This window comes from Vespa velutina, chromosome 11 (assembly GCF_912470025.1).
Source record: "Vespa velutina chromosome 11, iVesVel2.1, whole genome shotgun sequence".
Taxonomy (NCBI): domain Eukaryota; kingdom Metazoa; phylum Arthropoda; class Insecta; order Hymenoptera; family Vespidae; genus Vespa; species Vespa velutina.
Genome location: NC_062198.1, coordinates 5,819,647 through 5,845,711, shown reverse-complemented (window position 1 = coordinate 5,845,711; position 26,065 = coordinate 5,819,647). Strand labels below are relative to the sequence as shown.

The window sequence follows — 26,065 nt, the reverse complement described above, 5'->3', positions numbered from 1 at the left end:
AGTAACTACTATATAGTAATTATCTAATAGTTTAATACAATATTGCGACAGTGGCGCCGTACTTTCATGTTGTTATTATTTATATTTATTGACATTTGAATTAAATTATAGAGAATCGAATGTGTTCTTTATAATATTTTATAAAATATTCAAGAAATTTATTATATTCTTTCTGTTTTCAATAATGTATAATTTATTTTATTAAATTGTAAAAAAAATGGAATATACTTTAAAAGATACCCATGAAGATTTAACAGATTTGCAAGTACAAATGCGAAAAGAAATTGAAGACATAGCGAATGTGTTAACAAATAATAAAATTACTGTTTTGAAAGAATCATGCACGTCAGAAGAAGTGAAAATGAAACAACATAAGATGGCTTATAATATATTGAAACACATTCCAAAAATACCACCAAAAGATTATCCCATTCCTAAAACAATTGATATTCGTATAGATACATTAAATGATTTAGAAAAAGAAATTTTGAATGCTCAAAGTCTTTTAGAAAAAACGCAACAACAACTCCAGAGTATTGAAAAGGATATTGTTTAGTAAGAAATTTAATTAAATATAAAACAAGATATATAATAATAATAATAATAATAATAATAATAATAATAATAATAATAATAATAATAATGCTATGATATATTGTTATAGTTTAGAAAATAAAAAGAACGGTTTTAATAAGATGCGTGAAATGTATTTAGTTTCTGAACAAACGTTAGAAAGTAAAACATATGATGATGAACTTAGCATGACTAAAAGATTATTTCGGGATACAAAGGAAGATTTGGTAAGTACAATTATTGTTGTGTTGAATTTGTTTTAAAAAAATGTATGTATTAATCATATTTATTTATTTATTTATTTATTTTTTTTATAGCATAACGTAGTAGAGATTCTGTTTCCAGAAAATGAAAAATTTTCAAATTTTCTATCAGTAAGTAACATTTATTATTTTCAAAATATTTTTATTGTATAAAAATATGAAATTATATTATATTTAGGCATTGGTATCTGCATATACAAAAGGCGGTGATGACATTTATGTGGATGTAATCCCAGAAACATTAGATGCTGTAAAATTTTTAGTGGAAGCAGATATTGCTACATATCATCCTAATGATAAAAATAAAATTAAAATGGTAGAATTACTATGAAACAATTAATTGATTTATGTATTACTTTTTATACAATATGACATAACATTTTAATCTGAACTATTCTTTTTTACAATTTATATTACGAGAGAAATATCGAATGTTAAATAAATACAAAACAGAATAAATATATTATGTTAAAAAAGAAAATCTAAATACAATTACAGATCAAACATTAATCTACCACATAAAAGGAGCTCTTTCTCGTAATATTCTAACTCCAATACGTTCCCATTCCTGTCTACCAATCCATAATTCTTGTGCAGACTCCAAACAACTTAAAATTGCAGCACCCTTCCATGCAGTCATACCTGGATCCATTTCTTTTGGTTGTGTAATAATATCCAGTTGTTCTACGATTATTAATTGTAATTATAATTTGTAATATATTTTTATGAAATAAAAAAATATATTTCTCTCTTATAAAAAGTATTTGTTTATATTACCAGCTCTGTACATATAAGGAATTTGAAGTGATATACGATTGTGAAGCCACATTCCAATTCCTTGAAATTTCATTCCAGATCCAACAACAAGAATGCAGCTATACATTTTTCTTTTTAAATCCTCCGTAGCTAGAAAGAAAATATTTATTTATAAATGGCGTAAAAAATTTGTATATTTATTTTAAAATTCGAATTAAATTTATAAGAACTTCACATACGACAACGATCAATGCTTTGCAATATAGCATGGTCGAGGCCAAGAAGTTGTTGCGGGCCTACCACAAAATCTCTTGGTGCATCTAAATCTCGATTTGATAAAGCAATTGGAGCAGAATCTACAGCATCTACAACAACTTCTTCTTCACCTACTGCAGTTGGTGCAACCACTTCTTCTTGCATTTCTAATGCTTGCTCTAAATTTTCTTTCATACCCCTTCTCTAAAAAATTATATAAATATAATTATATTCAATATAATTAAATATACAATTTGTTTTTTCATATATTTTTACACTAGTTTCTCGCAAATAATTTTCATCATGCGGATCTTCTGGATCACCCATAGATCGTTTTTGAATATGTACATTATGCGTGCCTGTAACTTTAAACAATTCTGGCTGAAATAAACTTAAAGGTGCCACTAAACATTCGTCTCCAACCTGTAAATATATATATATATATATATAGATATATTTATTCGGTATTAATCATGAATAAGTTACATATAATGTAGAAATAATATATTACTTGCAACGTATACTTTTCCGTTTGCTTTTTAGGTTTCCTAACAATAAATGTTTTTTCTTGAGATCCACAAACATTTAAATCAACATGGCAAAAATCTTTTTTTAATTGATTTAAAAGTAATGCATCCAATTTATCTGTTGGATCACAAGTCTTGTATGGAAATGCACACTTTTGAAGTAGCCAAAGAAAAGTCAGAGTTATATCTCCACCACCATAATCCATACGTACACGTGTGTTTCTATGAGAAATTCCATCTTCAACACAAGAGACAGATGTTTTTTGATCACCAACATCTACAACGCATGCATAGCCTAAACCTGCTCCAAATGTAGCTGCTACATGATCCTAGTAAAGATAATAATTACTTTAAAAATAATTATTATTTTTATTTTTTACAAATTTAAATATTACATCTTATTTTATATAACGAACTTGTAAAAGAAAGCAGCCTCCAAAACCAATTTCACAAAGCATTAATGTAGTTAATTCTCTTAAATAATGTCTGTTGTAAATGTCCGGTATTACAAGTACTGCTCGATAATGTTTTAAATCTCTCAGAGGTATATCCATTTTTTCAGTAAGTACGTATTCCCAGATTGTTTTTAAATCTGCCATAACTGCTTTTAAACTTCCACCAGGACCAGAATGAATATTGAGTTCACCTCTTTTATATGGGAAATGTATATTGAAATTATCTTCTGGATTTAAAGAAAGTATATCATCTCCCACAATAATGTCTTTATCCATTTTTATCCATTCTGCTTTGGATGGGGACTGTATTTCTGGATTAGACCTACGATTAAAAGCTGCTATTTGTTGTGGAGGTGTAGCATATCTTCTCCTACCATCTGATTGTAAACAAGATTGCAATGTATGAGAAACCTGAAGACGTGACTCTTCCATTGCTTGTGTTAATTCCTTTGTCTACTAGAAACAAGTGAATATAATTTTTATAAACTTGTCTAATCGTGAATTAAAAAATAAAAAAGCAGCTTACTCGAGGGACAACAAATGGTAAAAAACCATCCTTATATTCAACTCCACCTGATAATCGTCTTCTAGCGACAGCATTTAATAATGTACAAGGATTTAAATCAGAAGCACGACCCATACGAAGATACATAGAACCAGGATGTATTATAATAATAGTTTGTGCTTGGATTTGCTGAATATAAAAAAAGATATAGATATCAATTAAAAGGTTTAATACAAATGATAACCTCAATGGAAAATAATTATTATTTACTTCAGCGCAAGATTCTTGAAATACAGGCATTGTTGTAATTTAAAATTTATTTCAATAATTAATATATTTAATATTTAAATTAATTAATATAATAAAAATATTATATAAACTGACATTTGCATTAATATTCAAATTGATTTTGCAAAAATCAAAGTAAGGATTTGAAATATATTTGCAGCCATAATAGATGGAGCTGCTATCGTTATATCTACTATAATATACATTTATGATTAAAGTAGAACTCTAGTTGAATTATGAAGAACGTTTCTCGAAGATTCTAATTCGTTATACAACAAAATTGGTTCGTTTTTATTGCGTTTTATGAAATTATGATCTTAAATAATAAATGCAAGATAAATAAAATAGTAATTTTTGTATCTTGAAATATAGTAAAAAATCAGTGCATGTTTGTGGTAACCCTGTATAGACGATCGGTAGCAGCTAGCAGCTGGCAGTTACAACGATGTCTGTTGTGGAGAAAATACAGCATTGTCAGCGAAATATTAAAAAATGTTGCGATAACGAAGAAAAGGTTTGCGTTAATAATAATTATTATTGTTATTATTATTATTGTCAGTAATAAATAAGACAAAAAAAAATTACAATGTAAAAATAAATAATTTAAAAAAAACGTAAAATATATAACCTATGAAATTTGAAAGGAGAATAAATTTAATACGTCATAGTTTCTTATCAAGATAACATTACATTTTGAAAACAATATATTCATATAAAATTGCTTTTAAATGAGATCCTAATAAAGTTAAAATACATCTAATCCATAATTGTGTATTTATTCTTACACATATTTATAGGAGTATACATTTAAATTAAGTGATCAGTATAACAAAAAATCAAGTGAGTCCTATATATAATAGTTCTAATGTAATAATAATTTACATTTTATTTGCATTATATCAGCAATAGTTTTTTGCTATAACACACACATAGACATGGACACGGACACAGACACACATAAATAATTCATTATATATATATATATATATATTTATGTAGAACTTCTAATAAAGCTTAACACTGTTGTTTATTAAGCAACAAGAAAACAAAAATTGATGTTCATTATTAGTTAAAATAATTTATGTAAATTAACATTATCACATGTTTTGTATGAAAACATAAAATAATTAAAAAGCAATAAATTTTCTCTATTTTTTTTTTTCTATAATCATTTATTATAGATGCTGCATTATATTCAAAGACTATATACGTTACCAGTAACAGTACAACATCTTCAGGATACAGGAGTTGGCCGTACTGTTAATGCTTTAAGAAAATATGAAGGTGGTGTAGGAGATGCTGCTAAAGCTTTAGTAGCAAAGTGGAAAGCTATGGTTGCAAATGAGGACACTAGTGATGGTGAAGACGAAGATGAAGCTTGTGTTCCTGATGCTCCTGAAAGTTATGATAGTCCAGAATCCCCAAAACTAAAGGAAAAACAAAAAGCTGATAGCACAGTGAAAATATCAAGGTATTTTTTTTATAATTTAACATATTTTTATGTAAACTAAAATTGAGAATAGGTATTATAAAATTAGAAAATATAAATTTAAGATATATAAAGTAGCATATAATGTAAATGTTTTAGACACAAAAGTGATAGTTCAAAGCATAGACATCAACAAAAATCAGAAAAAAATGACGTATCAGAGCATAATTCGAAACATTCTAGTAAATCAGAAACAAAAGTAAAATCTTCCGAAAATGAATCTAATATAACTAAGGAATCATCAAAAAGTTTAAAAAATGAATCGCAAAAAGAAAAACACGATAAAAGTCATAGTTCTAAGCATGAGTCAAAACAAGAAAAACGACTTAATTCCAATGATGTAAAAAGTAGTAGTTCTACGCATTTAAAAAAATCTACTGATAAATTATCGCATAATAGTAAATTAGACAGTACTATAGATGACAATGAAGAATGTAACAAAAAAAGAAAATTAGATAGTTCCAACAGTGGGAAAAAGAAAAGTAAACGAAGGAGACATTCTGAAAATGAAAGTGATGAAGATAGAACTATTTCTTATAACGCAGAAAAACAAAATAGTGGTGAATTTGAAACTGAGTTAAATAAGAAAACAGATGTTCTATCGAAGCAGGATGTTTTAAACAAAATTGAATCTAAAAATGAAAAAAGTAAATCCCGTGAGAAAGGAAAGCAAAGTTCTAATAAAGAGGAAAAAATACATGATGACAAAAATAAAAAGAAATCAGACGAAAATAGAGAAAAACAGAAAACAAAGGACAATCATCATTCTAGTAAAAGTTCTACATCCAAAAGTCATCATAGTTCTAATAATAAAGATCATGCTAAAGATAAAGATAAAACTAAAAGAAAAGAAAACGAAGAAAGAAAGCATAAGCATCAGAATAAAAATAGCTCTGATACAAAAGAAACCAAATCTGGTTCTAAGGAATCAAAGGAAAAAGTTAAAATCAAACAAGAAATCAAACAAGAAATCAATGGGGATGAAGGAATTGACTGTAACTCTGGTTAGTTTTTACATAATGTATAAATATATACATATATATATATATATATATATATGTTTATATTAAAAAATTTTTTTATGTATTCTTTTGACAGGTGCAAGTTTTGCAGAAGCTCTTGGAATGTGTACGGTTGCACCATCATCAAGAAAACGTCATAATAACTCTCCCAATTTAAATAATGCAAAAGTTATTAAATTAGAAACAAATATGTCATCTACATTAAACAACAAAAAGCAATCTTCTGTGAAAACCGAGGCTACAAGTAGTGACAGTTTACATGTAAGTTATTTTGATATTCAATAAAATATATAATGTAATTATATAATATTTTATTAATATATTTAGTGATTACACTTAATAAAAATAACTTCCAATAAAATTAATTTAGAGAACATGATTAATGTGCAAGTTTTTGATACTTATAAAAATTTTTATTTGCAGCCATTGCCCCTTTTATCGCCAAATGTAAAATTAGAACCATTAAGTGTGAACCTGGCATCTACATTACCTGAAATAAGTCCTAATTATAAACCACTGCCATACATTAATCCTGTACATCGTAAAGAAGAAGATAAGGTTCTCACTGATGTTATTCATGTTAAAAACCAAAGGTAATATAATAATAAATCTGATTATGCGAGGTAAACAAAATTTGACAGAGAGCAAAGTTTTATTTTATATGTTTTTTTAGGACTAAAGTATATTCTGGAAATAAAACTGGTTATACAAGTGTACCTTCTCTATATGAAATTTGCATAAGAGTATTGATAGAAAATATTGACGGTAAGTATATATATATATATATATATACTTAATATATATATATATATATATATATATACTTAATATATATATATATATATATATATATATGTAATATTTATTTATATATGTATAATTTTTTTATATAGCACTTGAATTTACTGGTGGTGTTCCATATGACATAATAAAACCGGTCTTAGAACGAGCTACACCGGATCAATTATTTATGTTAGAACATTACAATCCTTATCTAATAGATGATACAGATTCTTTATGGCAATTTCATTGCAATCGGGAATTCAGAAATAAACAAAGAGAAGAAATGGAAACATGGCGTGAGATGTATATGGTATGAACAGTTATATAATTTATTATATATTTCAATAGAGACAAAATAATTCATTATATTATTTATAAGATAATAATAATAATAATAATAAAAATTTAATCTTTTTATTTTTTTTAATTAGCGTTGTTTGGATGAGAGAGAGGCAAAACTCAAGACATTAACAGCCAATATAAAGCAGTCTATAGATAAAACTGTACCATTACGATCAACTAAGCTTGCATATGTTGATAATGTTGTTAAGCCTCCTAGAAATGTTTTAAAAAAACAAGCTAAATATGGTACAGCTAATTCGGTTCCTACGTCTACATCTGATTTGAAAAAAAAATTGATTATCGGCGGTGGACCTACTGCAGCAACTAATATATCTGTACCACCACCTCCAATGAATCGAGTTAAACCATCTTGTAAGTAAATTATATTTTAAAATATTTTTATATTATAGTTAATGATAATCCGATAATAATGTTTTTGTAATTTTTTATTTTTATTTTCATATATTTCATTAAAGCGGCTATGACAAAGAAAACAAAAGCACCCCTTATGGCAAAAGCACTACAATTAATAAAAGGGCGTTACAAACGGTAGTTTGTATAAACATTTGTAGGTACATTCTAACTATAATGTATAGACAATGTTTTCACTATGTCATATTTTTTTTTTTAAATTATGTCGTGATATAAGTAATATTCTTATATCTTGAAAAAAGAAAAAAAAATATGTTATAAGATTATTTTACATTTATATCTTGGTAATATTAATTCTTAATTTATACATATATAAATATATATATATATATGTATCTTTTTAGAAGCATCAGCATTTAAGAGAAATACTGGAAAAAAGAAAAAACAGAAACAGAAAGAGATTTGTTAGAAAATCATTAACCTATTTGGTTTTATTAGTAAAATGTTGATTTGGGTGCATATAATAATGTGTGACTGTTGTTTTTACAAATTTATTTACTTCCACATTTTAGTATGTTTTGTACTAAATATAAATATTTGTTTTGTGACATTATATACACTAAAACGGAGACGTGCAAATTTTTAGTTCGAAAAGAAATAACTCTCCCATTACTACTATTTGTTTTCATTCAAGCATGCTTCTTCCAATAATTTAGATGAGGAACATATATGAAAATCAATCATTTCTAGATGAACACAGTAGCGTCGTGGCTGTGAAAATATAATGATGATAAAAGAAAAAAAAATATATATATAATATAAGCCAATTGACTTAATGAGCTAACTTTGTACGTCTCTGGACTAAATTATCTTAAATATGTGATCAAATTTTAATTTACTATTAGCTTTAATATTCAAAATCCTATGAACGAAATGACAAATGTGTTTGGATATGATATAAGTTAATGTAAAAGAATAATTCTTAAGAAGTATGTGGTCACATTTTAATGTTACAATATTTTAATTTTAATGCTTTAATGTCTTATTTAGTCTTATTTAAATGTGGATTAACATCAATGTATCAGTTTTTCATTCAATATTCAATTGAGTTGTATCAACTTAAAATTCCAAAGTTTTATTTAAATTGAATAGAATAATTCATTTAAATTAGCTTAATATTAAGCGATGAATTGAAATTTAATATTAGGGAACAAAGATCATGTTCAATGAGATTTTCTTGACGTATGTATCTCCAATATTTGTAAAATCATTGTTTTGCAATCATATATAGAATCATTGCACCTGTTATAGACTATATTTAATTTTAATAAACACGTAAAAAAGAATATTTCAGATTGAGAAAAAATACGAATAGTTGCCACTCTAATCAAACATCATACTATTATGGAACATTGGAAATTTATATTAATAATTAATGAAATGTTTGTGTTCCTACAATTAATTTTAAAGTTATTACCTCTTGTATATATAATATTATTATAAAATTAAACTATACATCTCTTAATAATTTCATTCATATCATAAAAAATGGATTGTAACATCATGCTCTAATATATTTAAGTTAATAATTTTGTAGCAAAAAAAAACATATTTTATATACGCCATGACATCATAATTATTTGTAAAAAGATAAATACAATTACATCATGAATCAAAATACAATATAATATAGTTTGAATCGATTTAATTATGATATGTTTTTTACTGCAATTCTCTTGATTGATGAAGCACTTCGATAAAACATATGATTAATATTTTATTTTCTTATAAGTAAGAGTGCATACATTCTGCAAATTTGATTCCAGGCTTAAATTTTACATATATGTATTCTTAAAATATATACATGAAAATTAAATTGTCGAGATTTTTATAAAATTAATTATTAATATGAAATATTTCATATTATTTTATATTTAATATTAACATAATATATTTCTTTCTTGTGTGAATGTGATAAAGCATAATGGTTGTTCAGGCAAATTAATATTTCTATATATTTGTATATAAATCGTATTAGTTATTTTAGCATTATTATTATTATTATATACTTCATATTATGTATTTATATTAGAGAATGTTTAGAACAAAATTACTCTCCTATAAATTGATGTATGCATCGAAAATATTGAAATTCAATCAAATTTAAATTCCACATTCAATTTACGTGGAATATATCTCATCGTGCGAACATAAATTCTTTCAACAATAAACGTTAATAATTGTTTATTTTTCTCTATTCCTGCATATACATCTATGATATCATAGTAGTACTAATAGATAAAAAATTAATATAATTAAATTTTCGCGTAATATATTTGAAAAACGCGCTTAAATCAATTATATTACGGATCTGTTACGTCATAAAGTGTTTATACTATTGTCCAATCACGTATCAGTATTAGATAGAAAGATTTCATTGATTAGTCGACTTCAGTTACTGCAGAAAGTTACGCAATTGTGAGTGTTACTTAAAGTATAGTCAAAGTTTATTACTCGTTATTGTATATCAAAAAATATTTCATTGGAGATCAACCTTAAGACGACGACAGGACATTAGTGGTTCCTGTCAAAGATAGATCGAATGGGTTTTAATGTCAGTGAACGTATCTTATAATAAGTTAAATTGTGAGTGATAAAACAAAAGTTTTATCGTTATCATCTAATATTAGTGTGAAGTAAGTATCACGTATCAAGTTATATTCTTTCTTTTCTTAATAGCTTGATTATTATTATTATTTTTTTTTTTTTAATGCAAAGAAAGTATTACATTTTTATTAAGAATATATTCACGATCGTGAAAGATGATCATAACATATAAATAATAACGTATAAATTTAAATATACTAGCTCTGTAAAATAAATGTGAATGATTTAATGTCAATGTCATTATGACAATTCAAGTTTATGTTATAAATTTTATAATAATAATAATAATAATAAAAAAAAAGGCCGTTCTTTTACAACACGTGTAAACGAGCTCTGATTGTATATACATACTTATTATCGACGTGACACAATTTCCAAATTTTGTATTCTCTATTTAATCTAGCCTCAATTTGCTCTATGCAACTATATTGTCGTTTTATTACTGTTGAGAACAGAAATATATTATAATCTTTAAATTAGAATCAACTAATTTCTCGTATCTTATTTTTAATAAAAAATTTACGAATTTTTGAGTTATATATCTTTGGGTAAATATATTGAATGTATGTTTGAATGTTTATAGTAATAACAATAATAATTTATTTCAATAATATAAATATATAATAAATATTTTTAAAGCAACCAAAAAATAAATAATTTTAAATTTAATTACCTTCTGTAAGAGAAAAGAAGATATAAATTTATATCATAAAATTATTATTATTATTATTATCTTGCTATATTTATACATGATTATATATTGTCTATGTTCTATTTTAGTTATGCTTAACAACAAGCATTTCATGAATTTAATGTCAAAATCACTGTCTTTTATAAAAAGTATATATAATTTTATAAATAAAGTATAAGTACTTATTAACAATAAATACAAATATATTAATTATTATTAATGTTAAAATGAGTTCTTATGAAACTTTCTCTGTAATCTAAATTAAATATTTTATCTTCTATTTCTTATTTTTTATTAATACTTGGAGATAATAGAGCATTACATAAGTCATGCTTATATGCGATAGGTAACTGCCTCTTGCATATTCTAGAAATATAAATGATTTTATTCATGTAAATATTACAAATAGCATAAGAATTATTTAGTTATTAAAATAGTAATTAAATATTACATACCTTATTACACTTTTAATATTAAATAATTAATGCCTTTTTATTATCCTTTTTATATTCCACAAAAATCTTATAAACAATTGGTATAGCAAAATATAATCAATGTATAAAAAATTAAATTTGATTATGCACAGTAGTATCATTAATGTTTATTTATAATATTTGAAATTTTTATAAATAATAATAAATTACAAAACGAAAAACAAAAATATTTACATTTGTTTAGAAAAATTATCCAAAGTATTAATTAAATATTTATTAAATATTATTTCTGTGTTCGATGATTTTAATTATGATTAATTTTACACTTCGTAAGTATAAACATTTTATCGAATTGTTCTTATATTCTTTTTTATTTATATTAATAACAATAAGTAAATATAATAATCTTATTAATTTTTGGTAAATATTACTATTTATGAATCATATGAGTGTGAAAAGTGATTTTCAAACTAAATCGTTCGAGTGGAAATAACGTTTTCGTTCAAATATTAATTACAGGTATAAAAAATAAATACTTGTTTTCAATGGCGCAAAAAGATTCAACCGAGTCAATTCCCGATCAATTTAAGTAAGTAGAATATTGTACGATTGTCTTATAATAGCTAAGAAATAACTACTTGCTGATTCCAATTGTGTCCTATTAAAAATGAGATCGTTTATTTAAATTGTTGTACGAGGCCAATTGTATTAATAAATATAATGTAATTTATTATTAAATAAAATGCATTATATTATTTTAACATTATTTTTATATAATAATAAATTGTATTTTGTATACAACGATCATTATAATAAATACTAAAGCATTTAAATAATCTATTACATCATTCATTTTACATACGTACATTCATTTTTCGCGCGGTTTTATACGCATTTTTCATTCGAAATATTTGAAATGTGAATTTTTACAACGCGCTAAAAATATTGTAACAATTTTTTTCTGTTTTGTAATTGTTTTGTTTATTTTTTTTTTTTTCGCAAACATGTTTATATTATCCGTTTTATACAAGGAAAATTTTCTCGTGTAACACGATTTCATACAAAGTGGGACGTATTAATCGCGTTTACGTGAAAATCTACTGTAATATCATTTATCGATTTATGTAACCTAGAGTTATTCAGAAAGTTTGGAAAAAAATTAATTTGGTTATTCGAGGATGTTCATATAATTTCAGGTTATTACCAAAGATAATAAATGGAGGAATTGCTGGAATTATCGGTGTATCCGTAGTTTTTCCTCTGGATTTGGTAAAAACACGTTTACAAAATCAAGTAATTGGACCACATGGCGAACGAATGTATAGCTCGATGTAAGTAAATACTTTGACAAACGAGAAGTCTATTTAATTTATTCGTATCTATGTTTAAATTTTCAAGGTCGTTTTAAAAATATCGCTAACCTGATAATAAAGTTAAACTACAATTTGTCTGCTTCTTTAATCGATAATATTTTATTTAAGGATCGCACATTAAAAACAAAAAAAAAAAGAAGTTAATAATAAAATAACTATTTTTATAGGTTAGATTGTTTTAAGAAGACTTATAAAGCGGAAGGATATTTTGGAATGTACAAAGGATCCGGCGTAAATATTTTATTAATTACGCCGGAAAAAGCCATTAAACTCACTGCCAATGACACTTTTAGACATTATCTCTCCACTGGTCCTGGGTATGTTTATGTGGATGTTTAAATATCTATCGACTAAATTTTTATCAGATACGATGTCCAACCAGGCACCACAGATCGACGAATTTTAACAAGAGAGTCAACGTTTATAATTATTCTTCGGGTTTACTACCATTTACTCTTTTCTATTTTATTTTCTTTCTAATCTTTTTTTTTTCTTATTTTTTAATATATTATCATTTAATTAAAATATCATACAAATAAATTTTTAATTGCACTTACATTGATAACAATTTCTTAAAAAAAAAAAAAAAAAAAAAAAAAAAAAAAAAAAAAAAAAAAAAAAAAAAAAAAAAATACGAACGTTTTTTTTTACACAAAATTTTATAGATTATTATTTATACGATTATGTTCTTCCGTAATAAGGCATATATCGTGTATGGATGATACATGAGCCTGACAACAAAAATAAAAGATCAGATGGCGGCAGTAAAAAAAAAAAGTATTTTATCGCTGAGGGATGCGTGTACAAGCAGAGTCATGAGGAATCTCTATAGAGCAAACGCTACATACACTAACAAAAAAAGTACGTGTAAAAAGTGTCAAATGATTGAGTTGAGATCCGTAGAGCATTCTTTGGCGAGTTCCAGTACTAACAATGAGAGATTGCAATAAAATTATATAATTTTTAATATTCCTTTTTTTTTCTTTCATTTTTATTCGTAAAAGAATTTATATACATGATTGTTAATGTTATTAACTATAAATTCTCGCTAAAAAATGTCGTTATAGTAAATTGTCAAAAACACTGAATCTACCCTATTGCACTATCTAATCATGTCAGAAAAAAAAAAACGAAAAGAAATGGTTCCCGACTTTTAACAATATTTTTAACATGTAATATATTTTTATGTTATTTTTTATAATGTGTGTGTATACTGATTTCATTAAAATAAGTATTATGCACGCTGCACAAGCAGGGTACTACTTTTATTGCAATCGTTAAATTTTATAACTGAAATAATTATAAAAATTATAATGTTATAACATAAAAGAAGATATGCTAACACAAATAAGGTAAAAAGAAAGGAAAAAAAAAGGGGGAAAAAAATTGTCCAACTTCCTACAAGTAGATGTGATTGCAATTTTGAACACTCAAATAATTTTACCATTTCCAAAGCATATGATTGTTATGTTAGCCCCATTTGTATTGAATTTAGTGTGAACATTTAAAAAAGATCTTTCAAAGATGTTAGTCTTTTTGTTTTTTTTTTTCTTTATTAAATTCCATAGCCAACAACTGCCATTACAACGTGAAATGTTGGCTGGAGGCTTAGCAGGAGCTTGTCAAATAGTTATTACTACTCCAATGGAATTACTTAAAATTCAGATGCAAGATGCAGGTAGAGTCGCTGCAGCTGCAAGAGAATGTAAGTAATTTAAAGCCTGTGAATTATATATATGTACATATAATCGCTTAATGTTTATATATATATATATATTTTTAAATTGTTACTTTTAAAGATACACGTATCACCATTTATACAAATAATTCGGAATATATTGAACTATAATTATTTATCAGATTCTACACTATATCTCTTCTTTGTCATAGCTGGAAAAACTGTACCAAAAGTATCAGCATTATCTTTAACTAAGGATCTTCTTAGACAAAGAGGAATATTAGGACTTTATCAAGGAACCGGAGCAACGGCGTTAAGAGATGTTACGTTTTCCGTTATTTACTTTCCTTTGTTCGCTAGACTAAATAATCTTGGACCAAAGCGAGAAGATGGATCATGTAAGTTATTGTTCTATTTATTCCATATAAAATATATTTTTCATGTATATTTTTAAATATGTATTTTCAAATATTTCTAACAAATACATTTAGTAAGATTTTGAAAGAAATTCTTTTAGAATCAATAGATTATTTTGAAGATCTTAAATTTTATCCTTAATTTTATAATTAATTTCTTTTGCCTATTTATAGACATAATGAATTTCTTTGGAGATCATAAACAATACAGTCTTGTTACAATAAAATATCTTTTTATTAAGATTTATTTTGATAAATGATAATGATAAATCTTTCTACAAAATTACAGCAAAATCAAGCATGTATTTAAGATACCTTAAATATAAAATAGTTATAGTTATAGAATTTATAGTTTTAGTTAGAAAACATGTATATGTTTGATATCTCATAACTTTAGTAAAATTCACAGAATATTATATGAATCTCCATAGTTATATATTAATCAAAGAACATTTCATTCATGCTAACAATAGTGCCCATACTTATAAATACTTGTATATAAATGCACTATATTTAAGCAACATATTTGCCTTGTTATTTTTTCTATGTCATTGATACTATCATTATCATTAGAAATGACAAAGTAGACTTTTCTTATATTACTGTGTGTAATCACAGTATAGTCATAAATTTGGTAAATAGGATCTTTTACCACATGACATTTGTTTAAAACAAAATAGTCGTGATATTTGGATTTAAGCCACTTACATCATTATTTGATTATAACTATGTACTTTATTAGAATTATACTTTTAAATTATGCTCTTAAAGATACAAACTGATGAAATACGTCTAAAATATGAGGATCCAAATCTGGAGTAAATAACAAAGTTTCTAAAGTTGATGAATATTTCTGTACTTGTTCGTGATGGGTCAAGAACACTTGTTGTAATCGTCCTATAGTCCATTTGTACCAATGAGTATTATAATCTATACCATCAGTATCACATCTTACTAAATGCTCCGAAAGAATCATTATAAATCGTTGAAATATGATGAGAAACAAGTTTTTCTGATTTGCTTGTGCTGCTTCTAGTTTTTCTTCCATTCTTTCTACGACATCTTCCGATGGTTTCTCTCTATTACGGTCTTTATTATTGTCATCATCCTCAGATGAAGAACCAGATCTACTTTCAGCCCTTCTTAATTTTTCTCTTGCTTCTGTCAATTCTGTGGTTAATTTAATAACATGTTTATTTTTTTTCCTTATTGTTAGGTGCAAAATTTCCCAAATATAAAGTTTTGTAAATTCTGATGCCATTTCTTTAGAAAATATCCAATTTGCAATAGCACTACATTCTATGATACCAGTTTTTAAAAATTTATCTGTTAATACTACCATCATTTGATAATGGTTCTTCCATAATGCATACATATTTCTTAATATACATATTTCGGTTTCTTCAGTTTCTGCAAGTACTTTAAAGACATAATGAAACTTTCCTATAGCTGCAAAACTATGACTAAAACTTTTGGAACCAAGATTAAGTAAAGTTTGAACAAAAACATCAATCTTTAATGGATTGAAATTATTTGTTTCTTCGTGATCCTTAGGTCCTGGCAAAGTATTTAAAACATTCAAAACTTCTTCAGGTGTACATTTACGTCTTATAGATACAACTAATTCGTGTGCTGCAGCAGTACCAGGTAGAGAGCTTGCTCCTTCTGATGAATATTTATATACTGGTTCTGGTAGTGCAGGTATTAATTCGGCATACGATTCTGGCATCATGTCACGAATTCTCTGATAATACGATAACCTCAAAGCTTTTAGCAATACTTCTCTAATAAATTTAGGTCTTGGATGCTCCGGATCGCGTTGTAAACAAGAATCCCAATCTTCCCAAGACCATCGGAATTGAAAATTACTTAAATGATATGCAAACCACCAAACAAAACGATCGAAAGCAGTAGCTGCCATACTATCTATTCGACGAAACAAAATTTCTGTTGCTTGGGCCAATACTTGTGGCATTGTTGAAGGCTGTAGTTTACAAAGTTCTATCAAAATTGATCCATAGCAAATCTCTAGATGTTTTGGTGTTGGTAATCTAAATAATTCTCCAAATATTACTTCCACTATACAATAGTCCAAAGGAATTTTGGCTTTGTATGGAAAATTTAATAATTGTGCAGCACAATCTTTCCTTTCAAAAAAATAATTATTAATAATTTGGCGTAAATGTTCCTCTATAAGAAATCTCTCAATGGCATGGCTTCCAGGTAATACAGGTCCTTCGGCAGGACAATCGGTATAATCGAACATACGAAAGACAGCAGTAGGTAACGGATAGGTACAATTTTCATGATGTGGAGGAGGTATTATAGCAGGCAAATTATGTTGTAACGCTTCACACAAAATAGAATCAAAAGCAAGATATGGCCTAGGAATGTGTTTCTCTGCCCAATTGTCTTGTCTAAGTTTTCTTACTTGTGCCCACAAACAATCCAAGTATTCTTCTTGGGGATGAGGTGTATCACTAGACCAAACTCTTAACGCTGGCTGATGTTTCTTATTACGTTTATTTAAAAATATTTCTATGGTTACCATTAGATGATCCAATTCTTGTTCTTTTTTCTCATAAAGTTCTCTTCCGACCCATGGTAATGTTGATAAAGCAGCGAAGACGTACCAATCGCGTCTTACTTGTGGTACACTATCTTCATTTGCAGCATCTAGCATATTATCAAATAACTGCATTAACGAACCACACGATAAAACGTGGCAATTTACTAAATCCGCAAGAAACCTCAGGGAATATCTTGCCACATCCCACTTGCATCCCTTCAAAGCATCTTTAAAATTCTTAACCATATAATCAACAAATTCACCACCAAAATTGAAATTCTTTGCATTCAGTAATCCAACTAGAGTTGTATAAATAGTACATTTTTCCGGCATTTTAATGGCACAATCTGTTAAAATGCGGAGTATTTTACTACGAAATAGTCCAAGGTCAGCTTCCAAAACCGAAGCGAGACCTTCCAAATTGCTTTCCAAGGAAGACGTAGATTTTTCACCTACCCTTAAAATTAAAGATTCTAAACGATCTTCAATTTCTTGATTTTCAGAAACACGTCTTCGTTTTTTATAAGCACGTTCATATCCATCGTCTTCTTCGTGCACCCTTTTTGTCAATCTATGACTCATTTTGTCAATCGTAGAAACAATGTAAATAAGATCTTTATTCTATACCCTTCTTTGCAGCTAACTTTAGTAGTTATAACAGTCTACTTGAAATATACGCACGCTTGATGAAACTTCTCACCACTTATCGATTCAACAATGACGTGACAAAATGTCGCTATATAGTGATCAAATGTGGCGACCTCGTCGCGACTATTACGCCTCTTCCGGCAAGATACATAACTAACACGTCTTGGTACCACCAAACCCACACACGAAACCAACCAAATAAAATAAAAGATAACGGAAACACAAGAGAAATCATTCATTCTTTCAACTCTTCTAGAGACCGCAGCCATAGTTGCTAGAAATCAAGTATATCAAACATAGTTAAATAAACATATCCTATTTATTACTTGATGTGCAAAGTTTCTTTCTACATAATGGATTGTCAATGATTAAAATCCACACAAATTTGGGATTAGATTCTATGATAAACACTCGAGGGCGTTCTATGCGCATTGGCGCAATTTAATATATTATTTAAATTCTAAAAATACAACTAATTATTTTGTTCTTTTTCAGCTGTATTTTGGTGTTCGTTTCTTGCTGGTTGTGCAGCTGGATCTACAGCTGCATTATTAGTCAATCCTTTTGATGTAATTAAAACGAGATTACAAGCAATTAAAAAAGCACCCGGTGAACCTACATATGATGGAGTAATAGATTGCATTAGGTTAGTAAATTTGTGGTTGTTTTTTTTATTTTTTTTTATATATATATATGATATTAGTTTCAATTATCCAATTATTTGCTTACAGGAAAACACTTGTTAACGAAGGACCAGTTGCATTCTTTAAAGGAGGTGCATGCAGAATGATTGTCATAGCACCATTATTTGGAATTGCACAAACCGTTTACTACCTCGGAGTTGCAGAGTGGATTTTAGGTTTAAAATAAAATAAATTTAATATATCTCTAAGCGGTACCATTCAATTACTCTGGGAAACCGACAATAATTGGCATAGAAATATATTTAAATGTGTTGTTTAAAAGCTATCTCACTAATATATTACATCTAATGCTATTAGATTGTCGCATATTTCCATATCTTCTATACAGCTGCTTGTCATTTTTTTCGTTTAATGAAGAACTACAAATACATATTTTGTAGTTAAAAGTGATCGAAGTTATTTCTAACGATGTAGCTTATATTATTTAATTGAATCACAGCTTCTATTACGCACCAAAGGCGAATTGAACTTTGTACTGATTTTGAGAAATATATGTATGTATACTTATACACACGCAGAGAGAGAGAGAGAGAGAGAGTGAGAGTGAGAGAGAAAGAAAGAAAGAAAGAAAGAAAAGCTTAGAAAATATTTAGAATAAAAGTCCATGCTGGGTTCATGGATATAATTATGTTGTCTTTTGTTGCCTTAAATAATATTCATGTATCTTTTAAATGTACACACATATATACATATGTGTGCATTTATGCGTGTTAATAAATTGATTATGAAAACAAAGTTTATAAAGAAATAAGAAATTAGTAGTATTTGCCATATCCACGTTATTACTTGTTAGAAAAATAATTCAAAAAACGAAAGTTTAAATAAACATTATCTTCTTCAGTGAATTAAGTTTATTTTACATTAATTATATTTAATAATCGCTATATAATATTTATGATATGAGGTTTATTATAAATAATGTAGTACATACAATTGCACTAAATCGTTGGATCCTTTCATTCGCATTAAATTGAAATAAAATGAAGAATATCTCGTCCGAAGCTCAGATAAAATATAAAATTCCAGAAGAAGAAACCAAATTGTGAAAATTATATACATGCATTCATCCAAACTTAAAACAGACACATACACACACGCATACTTATAATGTACTACACGTGAAAGAAGTTTCTTAAAAAAAGAAAAGTTCAAGTACGAGGTATTGAGATGGTAAATATTGGCACTTACGAGTGACGAATTCTAGCGCGCTATAAAATGAAACATGCTGACGCGCTAATAACTCTATATTAATTATTATGTATGAATATGCATCACGGATGCAATCGACTTTATTATATTTATTGTATATTTTATCACATATAATGTATCGTCCAGAAAATCGTTGGAATGATCAGTTCAACGATTACGAGCCATTGACAACAACGAATATTCGTTCGTTATATATACATAAAAGAGATAGAAAAGGAAAAGGAAAAAAAAAAAAAAGAAATGGACAATAAAAAAAATAATAAGTAGACTATATAGATAAACTTATTTGAGCGATATGTTTGAAAAAGTAAAAGAGTTCTGTCATTAAAATCGCGACAAGGGTATTTAAGGACGAGGTACCCAATGAGGCCATGTTTTTATGATGCTGTAAAGTGCGTCACCAGGACTTAAAGTTTTCGATACTTGTCGATGGCCAAGTAATTTATAATCCTTAGCAATTTTTCCGGCTTTAACGCCTAACTCGATGATCCTCTGAGCGGCGTGTAATTGAGTCTTCGGTGGTACTACAGAGTTAAATGTACCGATGAAAGATATTCCTATACTTCTATTGTTGTAACCAAAGGCATGGGCACCCATATAATCCCAACTGCGTCCAACGTAAGCAAGACCGTCACCACCAACGAGAAAATTATACGCTATGTCCGACCACTTTCTTGATTCAATGTGAAAGGTCTGTGCAAATCTCACATGTAAAGTACATTCCGATTGTGTCGTACAAAATTCAGTGGCCGTGTGGCTGATGATAACATAAGGGACGGGTGGTTTCATCTTCGTCAAAGGTTGTGTTGGTGGCTGTGCTCCCCATTCGTTTCTTTCGACAAATCGTACGTTGTCTATTACAACACCTAAAATGAATTTGTTTTTATTTAGATAACGATACTCCTTCATACTTTTACTTGGTGAGTCAATATTTTTTTATATCACGTTGGTGCAGCAGAGCAATCAATTTTTGAACTAATATATTTATTAATCTATAATGTTTCACCGTATCATATTAATAATAAAGATAGATAGTTTCATTGATGCTAGTTATATTGGTAAGAATATTAGTAATAATAATAGTAATTAATGTAATCATTATAGCGATAAAACTAAAGTCTTGATAAGAGCGATCATATAACAACTGTAGAAACAAAAAGACAACGATAATCATATACAACACACGTATATAAACATCTCTTATAATATATATCTTATAAGAGAAATAATTTTTTAATTACGAACGTCGATATATTACCCTCGAGAGAAGAATCTGGTATTTCCGGGAAAATTGGAGTCGGTAGGACATCGTATCTACGAGAAGTATTTGTGAGAAGTACAGAACTCACGACGATCATGGTCACAAGAATTAAGGCTATTGTACACAAAAGTGCCGCGCATCGCCACGTCCATAGCCATTTTGTTACTATAAAATAGCGATAAATTAAAAAAAGAAAATAATGTTACAATAGACCAGAATCATTTTATTTGATATTTTTTCACCAATCAATGTGAAAAAGATATAGAAAATTTTTATGTATTAAACGTTGATTATTATCAATAAAAATAATTATGCCTATGATCCGGACATGCCAATTTTTTCTTTACAAGTTCAGTAAAATCTGAAATAATTTACATACGAGAGAGATAAACACGTTTTATGAAATTAATCGATGAAATTCTACGTAATTATAGTGCATGTTTGAAAATAATTAATTAGTACAATATTAGCAATATAAATTGAAATATTCTAATCGAATTTCTATATATTCATTACGATAGAAATGAAATTATTGAAGATAGAATTTTAATTTTTAATCATATCGAACAGACACAACTTTTTTAATTATTCATAGAAAACACATTTTACTCAGCTCTCTGTTCCATTTTTATCTGTTTCATTACACTTCAAAAAATTCATGCACTTTTTCACTAAATTAATCCTTTTCCAACGAAATCCAAAATATTTTATTGGCAAGACACTTTTTTTCTTTCCTCTTTTGCTTAAGAAATAAATTTCATATTTTATAATTTTTTTTTTTTTTTTCTTTTTTTCTTTTACTCCGTACTTAATACTCCGTATTAAATTTTACGATGATGGGGAAAAAAAAAAGTTAAAACAATTATTATAAAGGAGTTATTAAAAAATTTACCGATTTCTGACGAGGTAATACGATTCCTGATAGATTTGATTGGTTGATCGATCTCTATAGAAATACAAGAATCACATGGGCAACAATACACACTATATTTTTTACAATAATATTTGTACGAACAATAGTCAAAGAAATCAAACATGACGGAGACAAAAGAAAAATTTAATCTATTAATAAATCGAATAAAAATATAAAATACACTTATATACGTTATTCGTTAGTAAAACGTTTTCACTTTTCGAACGCGTTCTAAAGTTACGTTATAAAAAATATCTTCTGTCATATAAATTTTTATATAAAGAACCGTGTTACATAGTATTTGTCTACCGGAAATTAGATCGAGATAATACTTAAGACCCATTCAATGAATAAAATCGATAACAAATTTGATTGTATATTACCATTTACGTACTTATTGGAATTATCACATGTTTATTATTATTATATTTTCTGTGGAGTTTGAATCTGTGTCACGATTTTAACTTTAATCCATTTCAATTAATCCATTAACTCTTTTTAATACTTAAAAAAATGATATAAATAGCTTAGAAATAACTGATCGGATTGTTTTTTTCACGGCCTTTATCACTGAAATATTTTATCGTGGCGTTAAAAAGATAACGTTTTCTTTGGAAAAAAAAAACCCTAGATTAAATTGCACTTAATAAATATTCTTATTGAAGCTGTCTCTTTATACCGTTAAAAAATAAAATTTTGACGATATAAATGAATTAAATAATTCTTAATTAGAATGATGAGAAGGATAACAAGTATCCTATTTACTGTAAAAATCATGCACATCTGTACCCTTCGTATCACCTTGGTATCATATCTTTCATCATTTTTGATATTCAATTTATTCCGAATAAACACACGTGCGTAATGTTTAAGTTCGTAAACTTCGAAAAACCGAATCGTTACAAATAGAAGCCTAATTTATATTGAAGATGATGATATCTACGTCATAATCATGATTATCTCGATACTTAATATATATATATATATATATATATATATATATATATATACATATATATGTAAATGATTAAGAGAGCTAATATGACGATAACAAATAATTAAATGGAACAGCTTTTCTCTCTCGTCGAATACGTCAGTAGTATTATAAGAAAAATTCTCCATTTTGTCTTCAATTATCATATATTTTGTTGCGGAATAATCACATAGACACATCCTATAATATCATACATCAAATTTTGGCATGCCCGTAATATGAATGAATGTAAAATAGATAAGAAAACAAACGCCATTATTATTAATATATTTATCAAATATTATCATAAAACAATCACCTCTATCGTAATCGTTCTTTTGTGATAAAATCGGCCTGTTTAGACCATGATCCGTTTTGCTCGATGATAAATCGGAAGCATTAGCGTCTGATGCACGTGCCCCATCATATTCGGTCGTTGTTTCTTGGCCCTGCACCGAAGTTGGATTCGTATAAACGAATTGCTTTATCGTAACTGGTCCTTTGTAAAAGGTCTTGTTACCAAGATGAACGTTCGTTGAATTTTTCACGCATATATCACCAAAAGTCGATGGATCAGCATTCGGTAAGATTATGTTACCGTTTGGTACTGCCACCTGTTGTTGATGATGTTGCACAATAGTGGATACCGGTAAATCGGTCTCCCATCCTTCTTCACCTTCTTCTAAATCGGTATCATCATCGTCTTCCTCCTCCTCTTCCTCCTCCACCTCCTCCTCCTTCTCTTCTTTTTCTTCATTGTCCGCATTATTTTCACAACAAATAACAACATTATTCTTATAATCTATGTCACTGCACTGCGTAGAGGTATCGCCGATATTACCATTGCAATTGGTTACCGGTGTTGTGATCACAGTATTATTATTGTCCTTAGTCGATTTTAATTGATCGAATTTAACGCGACAATTGGGCGACTCACGTGACGATTCGAGTTGAGACGATACACTGATTATACGATGATCTTGTTCTTTTTGATATAAATTATTGTCTCCTGTTTGTTGGTGCTGTATCAGTGTCACCATACCCGTTTTCTGTACAAAGATTTTTGTTAAGATTGCTGATGCTTCGTTGTAAAAAAGAAAGTGAATGAGTGAGTGAGAGTGTGAGAGAGAGAGAGAGAGAGAGAGAGAAAAAGAGGTAAATGTGTGTATTAGAAAAGTATGCAAGTGTTATAATGTACGTAACTATAGTTTTAATCTAGAACTGCATGATCTCGATAGTTTCCCCTCTCCTTCTATCTCACCTTTCTCTTCTCTTTTAATCACAAATTCAATGTAGGATAATGCCATTGCAAAAAGGGATATACTCAATTATGAAAATTTCTATAATAGTACGATATATTTATCGTAAATATTAATTTTGCAAAGGTGATTTATATCGTTAGAAATTTTTAAAGAAATTTGTAATATTTCGTCGATGTGTTATTGCAGTAAATAAGAAGAGAGAGTTTTCCGTATTTTACTAATAAATCTAATTACTCATTAAATATGCTTCATTAATAGGAACTAATTGTATGGTGATTCACGTCAATTTGAAATTAACATGAAACTTGATATTTCTTTCTCTCTCTTTTTCTCTCTCTCTCTCTCTCTCTCTCTCTCTCTATATATATATATATATATATATATATATATATATATATATGTATATGTATATATATACATCCCACTCTCTTTTTTATTACAATATACTCACTATATTACAAGAATAATATCGAATTTTCGATTACTCTTTTTTTTCTTTTTTCTTTTTTTTTTTAAAGAAAAATAAACAGAATCTGTCACGGAACATCTTTCGAAAATATGGTATCGGATTAGGATGATTAAATTCAATCAATTATTACCTTGTACAAATCATCATTCACATCGAGCGTGGCCACTCCTGATAGATAAAATAAACGGCGTTGTGTTAATCGTTGTTAATAACTTTTCCCTCTTGATTTTTTCTTCTTTTCCCCACTTCCAACGATTTTTAATGATGGCGTCGTAAAACGTAAACGCATGAAACTAACACTTGTTATAATCTTGACGATACTAACAGTTTCACTAAACGATTTCCCTTTCGAAAGAGTTAACACACAAAAACTGAGACATTCGTTTCATTAGAATGATCTTTCAATACTGTCTGTCTTTGTTGATGATGCCACGATTTTTCGCGAAGGTCAAACTTGAGAATGTCGAATCGAGTCGAGAGACAACGAAGAAAAAGAGAAAGAGAAGAGAGAGAGAAAGAAAAAGATATTGGTTATAGATTGTTATGAAGAGAATTCTGAAAAATTGTTCTTTCCTTATCACTAGTATTTTTATCTTTTTTCTTCTTTTCTCTTCTATTTTATGTTTCTTCTTTTTTCAATCTTGATTGCGCGGGTTAATTTAAGTTTTCAGATGAAGAACGTTCGCATGAGATTGTATTTTCTCAGAAAAAAAAAAAAGAACCGATTGCACCAAAATTTTGTTATATATTGTTAACACTATGTCACACGATGTCATGACATTACGTATTCCACTTATACGCAACTAGATTCGTAAAATTTTACGATTATTTCCGAATGACAAAGCCATATGGTTTCATCTACCGGCCGCCATTATGTGCTACTAGCGACACTATACGATGGACTTCGATGATCATTTTTCGAAACAAAATTCATCTAAACAAGTTCTGTCTTCTTATATTTTCATTGCAGCTTCGATCTCGTTGTTTACAAATTGTCGTTCGAAAATACAACATCATGATAATAAGAACATTTATTTTTCTTTCTTCTACTTTTTTTCTCCTTTCAATTGTACTCTGTTCCCAATCTGGCGGAATGAATTACGTCAGTGACGAATAGGCAATTTTTATGACATCACGATTTTTTGATGATCTATTGTATCTATGTATG

The 26,065-nt window shown here is 27.6% G+C and overlaps 6 protein-coding genes and 1 long non-coding RNA gene across 18 annotated transcripts; 3 read left to right on the top strand and 4 right to left on the bottom strand.

Moving 5' to 3' along the window:
* The first annotated feature begins 22 nt into the window (after nt 1-22).
* Nucleotides 23-1,590, top strand: LOC124952991. Its single transcript, XM_047503753.1, has 4 exons — nt 23-555; nt 665-800; nt 891-947; nt 1,015-1,590. The coding sequence occupies exons 1-4, from the start codon at nt 218-220 to the stop codon at nt 1,165-1,167; spliced, it is 684 nt and encodes a 227-aa protein (XP_047359709.1). The 5' UTR covers nt 23-217; the 3' UTR covers nt 1,168-1,590.
* LOC124952986 (actin-related protein 8) lies at nt 1,224-4,006 on the bottom strand. 3 transcript variants are annotated; one of them, XM_047503741.1, is made up of 8 exons: nt 3,605-4,000; nt 3,356-3,523; nt 2,791-3,282; nt 2,359-2,703; nt 2,124-2,270; nt 1,832-2,051; nt 1,614-1,742; nt 1,224-1,520 (listed from the first exon to the last, which is right to left on the bottom strand). In XM_047503741.1, exons 1-8 carry the CDS (start codon nt 3,632-3,634, stop codon nt 1,348-1,350), a joined length of 1,704 nt encoding a protein of 567 aa, XP_047359697.1. In that variant the 5' UTR covers nt 3,635-4,000; the 3' UTR covers nt 1,224-1,347. The 3 variants fall into 3 exon arrangements, with proteins under 3 accessions (XP_047359697.1, XP_047359700.1, XP_047359699.1); XM_047503744.1 differs by lacking the exon at nt 2,124-2,270 and having other exon boundaries at nt 2,587-2,703; nt 3,605-4,006; XM_047503743.1 differs by lacking the exon at nt 3,605-4,000 and having other exon boundaries at nt 2,791-3,285; nt 3,356-3,491.
* LOC124952984 (transcription elongation factor B polypeptide 3-like) lies at nt 3,772-10,329 on the top strand. 6 transcript variants are annotated; one of them, XM_047503725.1, is made up of 11 exons: nt 3,772-3,905; nt 3,995-4,136; nt 4,804-5,093; nt 5,211-6,115; nt 6,210-6,394; nt 6,557-6,726; nt 6,807-6,898; nt 7,027-7,226; nt 7,348-7,630; nt 7,735-7,826; nt 8,035-10,329. In XM_047503725.1, exons 2-10 carry the CDS (start codon nt 4,068-4,070, stop codon nt 7,809-7,811), a joined length of 2,271 nt encoding a protein of 756 aa, XP_047359681.1. In that variant the 5' UTR covers nt 3,772-3,905; nt 3,995-4,067; the 3' UTR covers nt 7,812-7,826; nt 8,035-10,329. The 6 variants fall into 6 exon arrangements, with proteins under 6 accessions (XP_047359681.1, XP_047359683.1, XP_047359679.1 ...); XM_047503727.1 differs by having other exon boundaries at nt 7,735-7,830; XM_047503723.1 differs by having other exon boundaries at nt 7,735-10,329.
* On the top strand, nt 10,193-19,650 carry LOC124952990 (mitochondrial glutamate carrier 1-like). Of its 2 annotated transcripts, XM_047503750.1 has the most exons (8): nt 10,193-10,326; nt 11,942-12,011; nt 12,619-12,753; nt 12,963-13,112; nt 14,364-14,500; nt 14,686-14,871; nt 18,602-18,752; nt 18,838-19,650. In XM_047503750.1, exons 2-8 carry the CDS (start codon nt 11,968-11,970, stop codon nt 18,974-18,976), a joined length of 942 nt encoding a protein of 313 aa, XP_047359706.1. In that variant the 5' UTR covers nt 10,193-10,326; nt 11,942-11,967; the 3' UTR covers nt 18,977-19,650. The 2 variants fall into 2 exon arrangements, with proteins under 2 accessions (XP_047359706.1, XP_047359708.1); XM_047503752.1 differs by lacking the exon at nt 11,942-12,011 and having other exon boundaries at nt 10,197-10,326.
* Nucleotides 13,491-18,177, bottom strand: LOC124952983 (nuclear cap-binding protein subunit 1). Of its 2 annotated transcripts, XM_047503721.1 has the most exons (2): nt 17,915-18,057; nt 13,491-17,805 (listed from the first exon to the last, which is right to left on the bottom strand). In XM_047503721.1, the coding sequence occupies exon 2, from the start codon at nt 17,789-17,791 to the stop codon at nt 15,647-15,649; it is 2,145 nt and encodes a 714-aa protein (XP_047359677.1). In that variant the 5' UTR covers nt 17,792-17,805; nt 17,915-18,057; the 3' UTR covers nt 13,491-15,646. The 2 variants fall into 2 exon arrangements, with proteins under 2 accessions (XP_047359677.1, XP_047359676.1); XM_047503720.1 differs by having other exon boundaries at nt 15,098-18,177.
* Nucleotides 19,647-25,958, bottom strand: LOC124952988 (peptidoglycan-recognition protein LE-like). Of its 3 annotated transcripts, none has more exons than XM_047503746.1 (4): nt 25,028-25,935; nt 23,486-24,215; nt 21,278-21,445; nt 19,647-20,885 (listed from the first exon to the last, which is right to left on the bottom strand). In XM_047503746.1, exons 2-4 carry the CDS (start codon nt 24,204-24,206, stop codon nt 20,365-20,367), a joined length of 1,410 nt encoding a protein of 469 aa, XP_047359702.1. In that variant the 5' UTR covers nt 24,207-24,215; nt 25,028-25,935; the 3' UTR covers nt 19,647-20,364. The 3 variants fall into 3 exon arrangements, with proteins under 3 accessions (XP_047359702.1, XP_047359703.1, XP_047359704.1); XM_047503747.1 differs by lacking the exon at nt 25,028-25,935 and adding an exon at nt 24,880-25,021; XM_047503748.1 differs by lacking the exon at nt 21,278-21,445 and having other exon boundaries at nt 25,028-25,958.
* Nucleotides 22,051-23,479, bottom strand: LOC124952995. Its single transcript, XR_007102078.1, has 2 exons — nt 22,577-23,479; nt 22,051-22,226 (listed from the first exon to the last, which is right to left on the bottom strand). It is a non-coding gene; the product is annotated as an uncharacterized LOC124952995 (long non-coding RNA).
* Nucleotides 25,959-26,065: the final 107 nt, after the last annotated feature.

Coding starts and splice junctions, on each gene's coding strand:
- LOC124952991 (XM_047503753.1), top strand. CDS start 218: ATGGAATATACTTTAAAAGATACCCATGAAGATTTAACAGATTTGCAA. Junction 801..890: donor GGGATACAAAGGAAGATTTG/GTAAGTACAATT, acceptor TTTTTTTTATAG/CATAACGTAGTAGAGATTCT. Junction 948..1,014: donor AATTTTCAAATTTTCTATCA/GTAAGTAACATT, acceptor TATTATATTTAG/GCATTGGTATCTGCATATAC.
- LOC124952986 (XM_047503741.1), bottom strand. CDS start 3,634: ATGCCTGTATTTCAAGAATCTTGCGCTGAA. Junction 3,524..3,604: donor TTCAAGAATCTTGCGCTGAA/GTAAATAATAAT, acceptor TTTTATATTCAG/CAAATCCAAGCACAAACTAT. Junction 2,271..2,358: donor CGGAAAAGTATACGTTGCAA/GTAATATATTAT, acceptor ATATATTTACAG/GTTGGAGACGAATGTTTAGT.
- LOC124952984 (XM_047503725.1), top strand. CDS start 4,068: ATGTCTGTTGTGGAGAAAATACAGCATTGTCAGCGAAATATTAAAAAA. Junction 4,137..4,803: donor GTTGCGATAACGAAGAAAAG/GTTTGCGTTAAT, acceptor CATTTATTATAG/ATGCTGCATTATATTCAAAG. Junction 7,631..7,734: donor GAATCGAGTTAAACCATCTT/GTAAGTAAATTA, acceptor ATTTCATTAAAG/CGGCTATGACAAAGAAAACA.
- LOC124952990 (XM_047503750.1), top strand. CDS start 11,968: ATGGCGCAAAAAGATTCAACCGAGTCAATTCCCGATCAATTTAA. Junction 12,754..12,962: donor GAACGAATGTATAGCTCGAT/GTAAGTAAATAC, acceptor CTATTTTTATAG/GTTAGATTGTTTTAAGAAGA. Junction 14,872..18,601: donor AAAGCGAGAAGATGGATCAT/GTAAGTTATTGT, acceptor GTTCTTTTTCAG/CTGTATTTTGGTGTTCGTTT.
- LOC124952983 (XM_047503720.1), bottom strand. CDS start 18,040: ATGAGTCATAGATTGACAAAAAGGGTGCACGAAGAAGACGATGGATAT.
- LOC124952988 (XM_047503746.1), bottom strand. CDS start 24,206: ATGGTGACACTGATACAGCACCAACAAACAGGAGACAATAATTTATAT. Junction 21,446..23,485: donor AAAGAACGATTACGATAGAG/GTGATTGTTTTA, acceptor GCTATTTTATAG/TAACAAAATGGCTATGGACG. Junction 20,886..21,277: donor ACCAGATTCTTCTCTCGAGG/GTAATATATCGA, acceptor AATTCATTTTAG/GTGTTGTAATAGACAACGTA.